Source organism: Mustela nivalis (assembly GCF_964662115.1).
Source record: "Mustela nivalis genome assembly, chromosome: 1".
Taxonomy (NCBI): domain Eukaryota; kingdom Metazoa; phylum Chordata; class Mammalia; order Carnivora; family Mustelidae; genus Mustela; species Mustela nivalis.
Genome location: NC_139020.1, coordinates 195024779 through 195036960, shown reverse-complemented (window position 1 = coordinate 195036960; position 12182 = coordinate 195024779). Strand labels below are relative to the sequence as shown.

The 12182-nt window shown below is 51.3% G+C and overlaps 1 protein-coding gene and 1 long non-coding RNA gene across 10 annotated transcripts; one reads left to right on the top strand and one right to left on the bottom strand.

Moving 5' to 3' along the window:
- Positions 1-909: 909 nt before the first annotated feature.
- LOC309849459 lies at positions 910-10514 on the bottom strand. Its single transcript, XR_014303707.1, has 5 exons — positions 10400-10514; positions 9692-9941; positions 6967-7307; positions 5671-5792; positions 910-1049 (listed from the first exon to the last, which is right to left on the bottom strand). It is a non-coding gene; the product is annotated as an uncharacterized lncRNA (long non-coding RNA).
- GLYCTK (glycerate kinase) lies at positions 6036-12159 on the top strand. 9 transcript variants are annotated; one of them, XM_082701709.1, is made up of 7 exons: positions 6036-6162; positions 6774-6995; positions 7412-7542; positions 9080-9495; positions 9726-9877; positions 10471-10646; positions 10932-12159. In XM_082701709.1, exons 4-7 carry the CDS (start codon positions 9119-9121, stop codon positions 11796-11798), a joined length of 1572 nt encoding a protein of 523 aa, XP_082557835.1. In that variant the 5' UTR covers positions 6036-6162; positions 6774-6995; positions 7412-7542; positions 9080-9118; the 3' UTR covers positions 11799-12159. The 9 variants fall into 9 exon arrangements, with proteins under 9 accessions (XP_082557835.1, XP_082557836.1, XP_082557834.1 ...); XM_082701708.1 differs by lacking the exons at positions 6036-6162; positions 7412-7542 and adding an exon at positions 6307-6382; XM_082701714.1 differs by lacking the exon at positions 6036-6162 and having other exon boundaries at positions 6948-6995; positions 9726-9838.
- Positions 12160-12182: the final 23 nt, after the last annotated feature.

The window sequence follows — 12182 nt, the reverse complement described above, 5'->3', positions numbered from 1 at the left end:
GTCCATCCTACATTTCTTGCCGGTCCTGAACTCTTGCTATCATTTATTTTTGTCCAGTCACAATTAAAATGCAATAAAGAAGACAGACTCCGGAAACTGCATGAACTGATGGACCGAAAATCTGCCGTGCCACAGAGACCCAAGACTGAGGCAAAGAACTTCTCTTCGTGGAAGCTGCTTTCTGCTTTGTGCTCTTGCCTTGTAGTAGTGGTTATGATGAAGTCCCAGAACCTAAGTCAGGTTCGGTGGGGTGAGGAGGTTCGGAGCTGACGACTAAAGAAAGAATTCTTAAGACGTCGTTGGTGCAAAAGGTGATTTATTAAAGCACGAGGACAGGGCCCGTGGGCAGGCAGAGATGCGGCTGCCCCGGGTTGTGAGGGGTGGTTGGTTATATACACAGGAGTTGGGTAGGTGAGGACAAAGGGGTGTTCAGAAGGGCTATTGGGGCAAAGAATACTATCAGGCTATTGAAGGCTTAGTTGCTATCAAGTAAAGACAATTGAGAGTCTCCTGGTGGAATGTTACATTCCTGCTATCAAGCATCCTTGTTAATGAGATTTAGGTTTAGAAGAAATTTAACTTTATTTACTTTTCCTTCTACTTCCACCTCCTTCGGTTTTTATGGAGGGGAGGCTAACATTAGGCTTGAGGAACTGAGTTCTGGGTCTTTGGAAATTGGGCTATTGATAAGGTAACTTCTTTGTTGTAATCTCAAGGACATTTGCAAACCAAGGGAGACTCCTGTTTTGCAGGATTGCGATCTCAGCAAGTTAACTATTTATCATTTTATGGCAGTCAAGGGTGCCTGAGGAATGTTACACCTATAGAGGGGAGCGGATGAAGGGGGGGGTGCAAGGCGCCAGCTCTTGCTTTGTCCTCAGCCAGCCTCCTGCTCCCTCATCAGTTAGTGTGTAAGCCTCTCCTGGGTTTGTGAACGCACAGCAAGATATTCTTCAGCTCTTGGTGCATCTAGCAGGATGAACGCCAGTGAGAACCAATGTTTTCCAGATGATACGATACCAAGAGTAGATCAGGATTCTAAGATGCACCTGAAACCGAGTTGCAACAGGGTAAAGTGTGCATATCAGCCAGCGTAGGCTAGGTCGCGGCGCAATAACAAAATCCCCCACATCTTAGTGACTTTTGTTTTGTTTTGTTTTCCCACATCTTAGTGGCTCTAAGCATCAAAGGTTTATTTTCCACTTTCAATACCCATCCTTTGTAGGTTGGCAGGGTGGCTCTTCCCATCAGTCACTCAGGACTTAGGTTGGCAAAGAAGCCACCATCTTGAATGTTGCTGGTTGCCAAGTCCAAGGGAAAAATGCTCAGGAAGGCCTCACTTGGGCAGTTAACTGCCCCCAAATGAATCACACCGATTCTACTTGCTACTCATTGCCCAGAACTAGACGAATGAAACTTCTCAAGCACAAGGGGGCCAGGGAGTGCTGGAGGGGGAGAGAACGGGACTTGGGTGGTAAATAGCACTCGTAACCACCGCCCTGGTTTGAGGTTGGAGGACAGCAGGGTGGATGTTGATAGAGGAGCGGGTAGTTTAGGGGGCTGACTGCTGGCTCTGCTGCACTGACAGTATGCACTAGCATTCTAGACCTCCTCAGGCATCTGAAACCTCAGAAACTGATGGTTAATCAGTTTCTCCCTCAAGCAGGACTTCCTTATAGCAAAGTTCCAAGTCAGAAGGCCCAAGACTGAGCGCTGTTCTCATTTGAATTTGTACCATTCACTACTCCAGTGAGCCTCCTGAGCTTGTGTGCAGGGGTGGGAGGGTGATTTCAGAGTTATAGGGACCAAGTACTTTATCCACATAGAACTCCTGAGATGCAACACTGTTAGTGGAGATGGGGGCCATTAGTACCACCTTCCCTTGGTCACTGATGACCTAACATCACACGGGGGGGGGGGTCCTCCTCCTTTGCTCTAAATGGGAACATTTAAGTTAAAGCTTAATCCAAATCAATAAATTTAGTAAACCCTCTCTCAAAAGCGTATGAGTACTGTACCCCAGGACATTGCCTTCTCTCCTTTGGCTTGCTTGAATAATGGGGAAGGCTTATACTTAAGTGATTTTTTTTTTTTTAAGTAAGTTCTACACCCTGTGTGGGGCTTGAACTCACAACCCCAGGATCAAAAGTCATGTGCTCTATTGAATAAGCCAGCCAGGCGCCCCTTAAGTGGTCTTTTCAATAGGTTTTTTTTTTTTTTTAAATGCTTTCTTAGGTATAGTCTTTATTTTTTTTTTAAAGATTTTATTTATTTATTTGATAGAGATCACAAGTAGGCAGAGAGGCAGGCAAAGAGAGAGAGAGAGAGAAGAGGAAGCAGGCTCCCTGTTAATCAGAGAGCCTGATGCGGGGCTTGATCCCAGGATTCTGGGATCATGACCTGAGCTGAGGGCAGAGGCTTTAACCCACTGAGCCACTGTAGTGAGTACGAACCTTTAATAAATAAAATGTAATAAATAATGAATAAATAAATAATATGTAGTAGGTGCGAACCCCTACTAAATGTAAACAGGCAAAAGGAACAAAATACAAACTAACCACATAGCAAATAAGCCTAGACCATATGCGTGTAGTGATAAGATTAGCGCGGAGTAACAAGTTGTAAATATTTTGACTTGTGCGAAATATCGTAAACCAAGACATGTTTACGCTGTGTTTATGTTTTTGGTGTGTAAGCATAAGAAAAACAAGTGATGTGATGTGTTTATGAAGGAGACTTAGCGCAGTATATAAAGAGGCATCAGCTTGGACTGAGGCGAAGCAAGTTCCCTGTCGGGAGAACATCATCGCCGGTGCTACCGACGCCCCGACAGTTTCGTCGCCAACCACTCGCTGGTCCTCAGTCTCAACTTCTGCGGTGACCTTTCTGTCTAGATTGTGAGGCGACGTCTCCTTCTCCGTGACAACGTCAGTGGACCGTGACCGGGCCACAATAGTGGTGCGGACCTCATCCCAATAAAGATCAAGTGAGTTACATCATATCCATCTCTCTCTCTCTTCTTTACACGTCGCGACCTCCTGGCGGGATGCAGGGGTTTGCTCGCGACAGTCACCCAGGCGTCCCTCAAAATTTTTTTAAAAACATAAAATAGCACTGCAAAAAGTAACATGTATATAAGCCTTAGTAACATTAGAAAACCATTTTTAAAAAAGACTTTATTTATTTATTTAACAGAGAGACATCACAAGTAGGCAGAGAGGCAGGCAGAGAGAGAGAGAGGAGGAAGCAGGCTCCCTGCTGAGCAGAGAGCCCCATGCAGGACTCGATCCCAGGACCCTGAGATCACGACCTGAGCCGAAGGCAGCGGGTTAACCCACTGAGCCACCCAGGCGCCCTAGAAAACCATTTTTAATGTGTTTAGAAGTACTATAACTTATTTGTATAAATTCTCTTATCAATGGGTTTTTAGATCCTAACAGCTCTGGGCTGAATAGCTCAGGTCCATTTGAAGGGGATTAGAATATGCCACCCCAAAACATGCCACTTAGGCATAAGGATTATTTTGAGTTGAAGGCATTTGAGATTAGATGCAGAAAAGGCTCACTGCCCTTCTCCTTCCTACCTAAAAACAGGTCATTAATTTCCCATGAGAAAGGAGTCCTGCCTGTACCAGGAGATGAAAAGCCAAGGCCAGGATGAATCTGTACAAACAAATCTTACTACAGCAATCCTTATCTTCCATTAGTTTCCCCCCATGTATACTTTCCCACAATTTACTGCCCCGAGAAGTTTGAACTTTTGTCTTGTCACATTTCTCAAATTTATCACTCTTTGTTGAAAATGGTATATAAGCTCTCAGGCCTAATGGCTTCTTTGGGGTTTTTACTTTGTTTCTGTGAGGCCCCCCATATACATAGGAAATAAACTTTTTTCTCCTGTTAATCTGTCTTCTGTCAGTTTAGTTTGTCCCAGAGCCTCAGCCACTGAACCTAAGAGAACAGAGGGAAAAGTTTTTTCCTCTCCTACAATCACTTTATTTTTTTTTAAGATTTATTTTCAGAGTAAGAGAGAGAGAGAGAGTGTGCTTTCACCTTATGTGGAGCTCGATCTCACAACCCATGAGATCATGACCTGAGCTGAAACCGAGTCGGATGCTCAACCGACTGAGCCACCCAGGCACCCCACCCCTGCATCATGTTTGTCTACACAACCAGTTATTTCCTTGGACTGAAATCGCCTGTCACATTTTTGACATTGATACTTATTTAGCCCTATTTATTTAGCCCAAGTGCACTTAAAAAGACTATAGACAGGGGAGCCTGGTTGGCTCAGAAGCTTCTCAAGCTTCTGACTTCCCCTTCACTCATAATCTCAGGGTCTTGGGATGGAGCCCTGCGTTGGGCTCCAAGCTCAGCAGGGAGTCTGCTATCTGCCCCTTCCTCTGCGCACGCTCTCTCTCTCTCTCTCTCAAATAAATAAATAAAATCTTGGAAACAATAAAATAGTTAACATTATATATAAACAAAGGTAGGGGCGCCTGGGTGGCTCAGTGGGTTGAGCCGCTGCCTTCGGCTCAGGTCATGATCCCAGGGTCCTGGGATCAAGCCCCGCGTTGGGCTCTCTGCTCAGCGGGGAGCCTGCTTCCTCCCCTCTCTCTCTGCCTGCCTCTCCGTCTGCTTGTGATCTCTGTCAAATAAATAAATAAAATCTTTAAAAAAAAATAAAAAAAGGTAGACATATTCATACCTACTCTCAAGGTATGTGTATGCAGTCTCATGAGCCTAATTGTTTTCTTAGACTTAAATCCCACTGCTTCATGAAGGCTTCTACTTCTACTCACCACCGTCTCTTTTCCTTTTGTGAGATTCTTTCCACTTTGGGTCTGTAGCACTTTGCAGCCGAGTACTTCACTATTCTCCAGTTAATTCATTAAAAAAGAAGGAAATAAAGTGGGGGGACAAAAGAAAGAAAAAAAAGCAATCCCAGCTATAGGACCCTGCCTGGTCCTATCCAAGGCAGTAGAGATGCAAATATGAATTAGACCAAGTCATCACCTTCTAAGACCTCACAGTCCAGTGGGCACTTAAACCTGATGTTAAATATATCTTGTGAGTAGCTATGGGATGGGATGGGGGATTTCAAAAATGGGTATAATCATGCTTACACTCCCAACAGAATAGCAATGGCACAGTAAGTGGTGTCTGTTCATCCATCTCTGGTAGTAAATAATGAAAGAGGTCCTCAAATACACATTCCTTCCAGCAGTGTGGGACTATCATTACAAAAGCAAAGTAAAATTCCCAACAGAAAAGTACCACTTCTTACTCATCCCAGTAGCTATAGCATTTGACCCACATAGGTCAGGAAATGTCTGTTGAATGGTGGAGGAATGAATAAATTCAAAATGGATAAAGACTTCTTACCGAAAGCAAGGAAAAACTGAACATTCAAGTATTTATCATCTCCCCACATCTAAAGAGGGCAGATCCTCCTGAAGGTGCCTTCATTTTAAGGATTGAGTGGGGAAGTTTGGGAGAGAATGATAGGGAATAAAAGGTCCTCTATTATAAATGGAAAGAAAAATCCAGACAAAGTTAGGAAGGAGGTAGGAGTTCCTGAGAGCAGAACATGATATAGAGAGATGTGGCAACTGCAAAAGGGAAGGTGGGGGGAAACCTGGATGGCTCAGTGGGTTGAGCCTCTTCTTACGGCTCAGGTCATGATCTCAGGGTCCTGGGATCCAGTCCCGCATTGGGCTCTTTGCTCGGCGTGGAGCCTGCTTCCTCCTCTCTCTCTCTCTCTGCTTGCCTCTGCCTACTTGTGATCTCAGTCTGTCAAATAAATAAATAAATAAAATCTTAAAAAAAAAAAAAAAAAAAAAAGGAAGGGGGGCATATGTTTAAGATTTGTTGGAAAGTCTACTGTGTGATTTGTGATGTAACTCCCTTCCTTCCTCCCCAAGAAAACAACAGTTTTAAAAATGCACTGTTTTGTGTCTTCAGAGTCTGGTCCGCACTTGTCTTTCAAATGTGGGAAGGCATCAAGTCGGGCTTGTTGTGCCCAAGTTACGAGTCCGAGAGACCAACAAGGAGCCAACACCGATGCAAACACATGAGGGTCTTTATTCGGATTCGAGTCCTGGCTCACGACTGTCGCCAGCACAGCGGCACAGGAGCGAGAGCCCCAGACCTGCCAAGCAAGGTGTTTTTATGTGTGGTTACCGGAGGCTTGGGGGGTGGGGGGAAGTGGGGAAATTTCAGATTTCCCTGCAGCAAGCTGATTAGCTGTTGCAGGGGTGTTTGCAGGGTGGGGTATAGCGGTTTTTCCTGTAACTAAAATAGGGTAGAGTTCAGTCCCTGGTCACAGCTGAGATGGATGCCGAAGCTAAGAGGGCTGTACTTGTGCTAACGTTAAACTTGAGGTGGGATGGCTTTAATTTTCTCGGCCTCTGCAGGGCTCAAGGGTGCACAGAGGCTGGCCAAGGGTCATTCGTTGTTTATACACAGCTCGTGTGTTCAAGGATCACGGGACTGAACTTTCCAAGTCCGAGCTGTTACTAGGTTGGTCAAGAGGGAAAGGGCCAAACACAAAATTGTTGGGGGATTATAGTGGTGGGGAAGAGCCAGGGTGATTTAATCTGGCTCCAGAAGGGGTGGATTGTAGGGAAACAGTAATTCTCAGCTCGTTTGCTCAGTCCTGTGCCAGGCACCTAACAGGAGCAAGGAATGTGTGCTAACGGATGGGCTCCTAAGAGATAAAGCAGCGGACGGTTAAGGCAATCGATAAGTCAGGGATTGTTGCCCCCACTGCAGAGACGAAGGCAATGAAGCCAAAAGGGTATTCCATCCAAGCCTGCCAGAGGTCAGGGCGGAGCCAAACCCCGAGCCGCGACTCCTTTTACCCACCGCACCGCGTCCGGCTCCCGCCGGCACCCCAACCCCGCCCCTCCCACCACACTTCCGGATTCCGCTCCGCCCACCCGGGAGTACTTCCGGCCCGCGGTACCGGAAACTGCGGCCGGGAGCCGTGGAGCGGTAAGTCCACGGCGCGAAGGCCCACGGAAGCAGTCCATGGGCCGGGCGGTGGCGGGTCCAGGTGGCGGCGGGCACTTCTTTCTCCGGTCACCATCGGACATTCACGCGGCAGCCACTTCCCTCGCAAAGACCTGAGACTGACGTTACTTCCGGGGGCACGTGCGGCTGGAGAAGGCCGGAAGTGGCTCCAGCCCTACTCGGTGGCGGGGCGGAGTCAAGGAGGGGCTTCGCGGGGTTTCCGAGCTTGGTGCCGGAGTGCTTGAGAGTTAGTTTGGGAGGCTGTCCTGGCTGGAGAATGGCTGGTTAGCAGCTCTGAAATTTGAATTTCAGATAAGCAACCAGTAATTATTTAGTGTAGGCATGTCTCAAATATTGTGTGGAACATACATTCTTAAAAATTTCTCGTTTATTTGAAGTTCAAATTTAACTGGACGTCTTGTATTTTAACCCTTGAAGACCCTCCCTTCTCACCCCCCATCCTCTCGTGGGCCCTGGTAGACCGTGGCCAGGCTGGGGTCCTCTAGGCTTGTGTCCATCTGGGAAACAGGTACAAAGTTCACCCAGGCTGTCAAGTTGTTGCTAGAGTCTAAGCCGCTTTTGGTTCCTAGCCCAATGGGCCAGTCCCAGGGGCTTCCTGTCAAAAGCTGAGCCCATTTTCTGAGTCCCCAAGCCAGCGTCCTCTGTGTTCCCTTTCAGGGCTGGAGTCAGGCAGCATTGGTCTTATGGGAAAGGTGAGAACCATGCTGGCGAGATGGCTGAGGGCTACAGGTTGTTAGGTTTTTTTGAGTGTGGGATAAAGTGTCTTGAGTTCAGGCTTTCTGTATTAACCTGGCAGCTTCAGAGAGGCCAAGGATGTCAAGGGGGAAGCATTGGTCTTTGATCCCACCTCTCATTTTGCACACGAGGCCCAATGAAGAAAGGAGCCGTCACTGTGGTGGAGCTGGAGCCTGATTCCCAGCCTCCTAACGCTGCTGTCCGCGCTTGCTGCTGCAGTCAGCCACTAGCGTTTATGGTGGGCGTTATTAAAGTAGATGCCTTTTTTAGAGATGATCTGTTTGGGGCTTCATTGTCCCTGAACTCCTTTACAACTTTCTGACCTTCACCCCAAGGCTTCTTTGGCCTTTACCTTGCCCAGGGGGAAAAAGACTATTTGGCTTTAGCTGTAGGAGCCTGGCCTTTCCTGCTCCAGACATTCGGCTCTCACTCCTGTGGGGGGGTGGTATGCATGACCCAAGACTTGTCTTGTTAGAATGAAATGTGTGTTCTCGGCAGGGCTGGGTCTGGCCAGCCAGGTAGGTGGAAGGGTGTTCTTTTCTGTCGTAGCTTGGGCGCCACCTCAATGTGGTGTCTAGGGACTTGTCTAAGTTTCCAGCATGAGCCAGTCTTTGCTGCCACTTCTCATTTGAACCTGAACCTTTTGCTAGACTGGCCTTGGAGTGCTAGGATTCCTCAGTCTGTGTGTCCTGAGGATGTGCTCTGAGCCTGCCTGTCAGTGTTCCTCTGAGCCTACAGCCTCCCGACACAGACCTAGCCTTCCCAGGCTCCCCAGCCCAGATCCGCAAGCCAGTGACACAGAGCATGCTGCAGGTCGTAAGGCTCAATCAGTTGGTGGGACAGCCAGCAGCCTCTTGGCAACAGAAGTGATAAAGAGGCAGGGACACTGTCCCAGAAAGCGGTGTTGCCTCTGAATGAACGCTCAGAAGTACAGGGGGTGGAAAAGGGTTGGGGCAGGAGCCTGTGGATAGGAATTGCTGCCTCTGTGAATGATTAACTCTCGGGCCAGAACGGGTGGCCTAGGGGGAGGGCTCAGCTAACAGGACCTTTGGACTCAGGGCAGAGTGGCCAGAGGGCCGGAGGATAACCTACAGAAGAGGAGGCTATGGTAGGTGGCAGGCTTGGGCTCTGAGAACTGGCATGAGATCAGGCAGTTGAGGGCCTCAGAAAGTCTTGGGCTGGCAGAGGGCCCACTGCAGCAGCCCCTGTGGGGTCCAGAGGCCCCACGCCCTCAGAGAGGTGGCTGTTGTCGGGGGTGTCTGTCTCTGGTCTTGCTTCCAGCAGCCTCACTGGTGCTTTCTTTCCCCTAGGCAGCCATGGGTGCCCGGTGGTGCTGAGAGCAGTGGGGCATGGCTGTGGTCCTGCAGGTACTGCCCTGCGTGGCCCGAGCCCTCTTACGCCCGCTCCTCATGGGGAGCCCGGTGGTCCGGCTGGCCAGCGGCATGGCCCTGGCAGAGCAGGCACAGCAGCTCTTCGAGAGCACTGTGGGGGCTGTGCTTCCAGGCCCCATGCTGCAACGGGCACTGTGCTTGGATCCTAGCAGTGGGCTGCTGAAGGTGCGGGATCGGAGCTTTCAGCTGCGTCAAAACCTCTACCTGGTGGGCTTTGGCAAGGCTGTGCTGGGCATGGCAGCTGCAGCTGAGGAGCTCCTGGGCCAGCATCTCGTGCAGGGTGTGATCAGCGTGCCCAAGGGGATTCGTGCTGCCATGGAGCATGCTGGCAAGCAGTAAGAGCCCTGGTGGGGAGGCTTCTGCCCACTGTGCCCCGGGAGGGGGAGCTAGGCGCAAACCCAATGCTGGATCAGGCCTCCCTCCCTCACCAGCATCCCATTTGTTCAGGGTCTGGACTGGCTCCAGGATGGGTGTCAGTTGGTCTTCCTCACCTGTACAGCTGAGAAATCAGGTGGGAGGAAAGGAGCCCACCTCATCTCTTGCTGTTTGTTCTCTCTCTCTTCAGGGAGATGCTGCTGAAGCCACACAGCCGTGTCCAGGTATTTGAGGGTGCAGAGGACAACCTGCCAGACCGAGATGCACTTCGGGCTGCAGTGGCCATCCGGCAGCTGGCTGAAGGTCTCACAGCTGACGATCTCCTGCTTGTACTCATCTCAGGTGTGGGTGCCAGACTGGCTCAGGACAGTGTAGCGGGGGGTGGTGGTTGTTGCAAATACCAGGTCTGGGAGAGATGATTAGTCTGAGCCCCCAGGGTCCCCGAGCAAGGGAAACAGTAAGAAGCCTGGATGGCTAACCTTAGGGTGGCCCTGGGCAGGTTATCTGGCCTCCTTGGAGCTGTGGGGTCCTCCCCTGACTGACTTTAGTGACCATCGGAGGGAATATAGGGAGCATGTAACTCAGGGTGTCATGGGTAAATTGTCCCTGCTGTTGGCTGCCATCTATGCCAGTGTGACCTGGGGCTAGAACCCAGGTCTCTAGCTCCTATGTAATCCATCCTTGGTCTCAATGTCTCCTCTTGGTCTACTCTGTTTCAAGCGCTAAAGGAATAGTTCTTCCAGTGCCTGCTGGGACCAGGTGCCCAGGTTGTGGTGACTCTATACACGTTCTCTACATGTCCACACGGGGTCACCCTAACCCCATCTTTCCAGCAGCCCCTTCCCTAATGTGGGTACTGCTTGCCTGCTTCCTTAAGTGGAGAGGTTCCTTTGCAGTCTTATCCCCTCTGCCCAATTTCTTCACTGTCTCTGCAGGTGGGGGCTCAGCCTTGCTCCCTGCCCCTATTCCGCCTGTGACACTGGAAGAAAAGCAGACACTCACCAAGCTGCTGGCAGCCCGTGGAGCCAACATCCAGGAGCTGAACACCATCCGGAAGGCCTTGTCCCAGCTCAAGGGTGGGGGGCTGGCTCAGGCTGCCTACCCTGCCCAGGTGTGTGGGTCCCTGCTTCCCTAGGCAGCCCTGGGCTGGTAGAGCCAGACCCACGTGCCAGGGAGACAAAAGCCTGGAACAGCATACAAATTGGCAGGATCCCGGTGTGGGAGTCCACAGGGCTGGCTGGGAGGGGCGCCAGAGAGGAAGGGAGTGGGGTGTCCAGATGGCCACATGTTCTGCAGACCCCCAGGAGAGGGGTTAGAATACGTGGCAGCTTGTCCTCAGTGACCGTGGCGTAAGGCACCGGAGGGACTGAGCCTTGCCTCTGCGACCCTTCCCCAGGTGGTGAGCCTGATTTTGTCAGACGTGGTGGGGGACCCGGTGGAGGTGATCGCCAGCGGCCCCACCGTGGCCAGCGTCCACAGCGTGCAAGACTGCCTGCACATCCTCAATCACTACGGCCTTCGAGCTGCCCTGCCCCGTTCCGTGAAGACTGTGTTGGCTCAGTTTGACTCTGACCCTCACGGGCCACACAGCTGTGGTCACGTGCTCAACGTGATCATTGGCTCAAATGCGCTGGCCCTGGCTGAGGCCCAGCGGCAGGCCGAGGCACTGGGGTACAGGGCCGTGGTGCTGAGCGCAGCCATACAGGGTGACGTGAAAAGTGTGGCCCGGTTCTACGGGTTGCTCACCCGAGTGGCCGGAGCCCACCTCACCCTGCCTGTGACTGGGGCCTCCGTGGAAGAGGAGGCACAACTCTGGGAGCTGGCAGCTGAGCTCCATCTCCCAGACCTGCAGCTCAAGGAGGCCCTGGAGGCCGTGGTGGAGGCTGGGGGCCCTGTCTGCCTGTTGGCTGGTGGTGAGCCCACCGTGCAGTTGCAGGGCTCAGGAAAGGGTGGCCGGAACCAGGAACTGGCTCTGCGTGTCGGAGCAGAGCTGGGACAACGGCCACTGGGGCCTCTGGAGGTGCTGTTTTTGAGTGGTGGCACCGATGGACAGGATGGGCCCACAGAGGCAGCTGGGGCCTGGGTCGTGCCTGAGCTTGCCAGCCAGGCTGCTGCTGAGGGCCTGGACGTGGCTGCCTTCCTATCCCGCAATGACTCTCATACCTTCTTCCGCTGCTTCCGAGGCGGGGCGCACCTGCTGCACACGGGGTTGACTGGGACCAATGTTATGGATGCCCACCTCCTGTTCCTGCGGCCGCGGTGATGGCATGGATCATGGTTGAGTGCAGAGGAGACCTACGGGGCAGCAACCTGTGGCAGACCAGGGTTGGTCCCCAAGGCCTAACCAGGCCTGAGGGCCCCTTCTGTCCTTGGCGGTGGCTGCTCTGTTGACCCTGGGCCTCTGTTCTGTGCTCATTCCCCCAGCCAAACTGGCAGATGGGGGCCCTCTCATCTCCCTCCTCTTGGCCAAGGCAGCAGCTAACCCTGAAGATTGGGATGAGCCCCTTGGCCTGTTGGCTATTCCTTGTCTTCTCCCCAACAGCAGGCAGCCCCTCTGCCGAGCTCTTGAGTGTTTTTTCTATGGGGTGGAGTGAGAAGGACTGCAAATAAACAGAGCCACACTATGGGTTCTCTGTGTCTTCTCCCT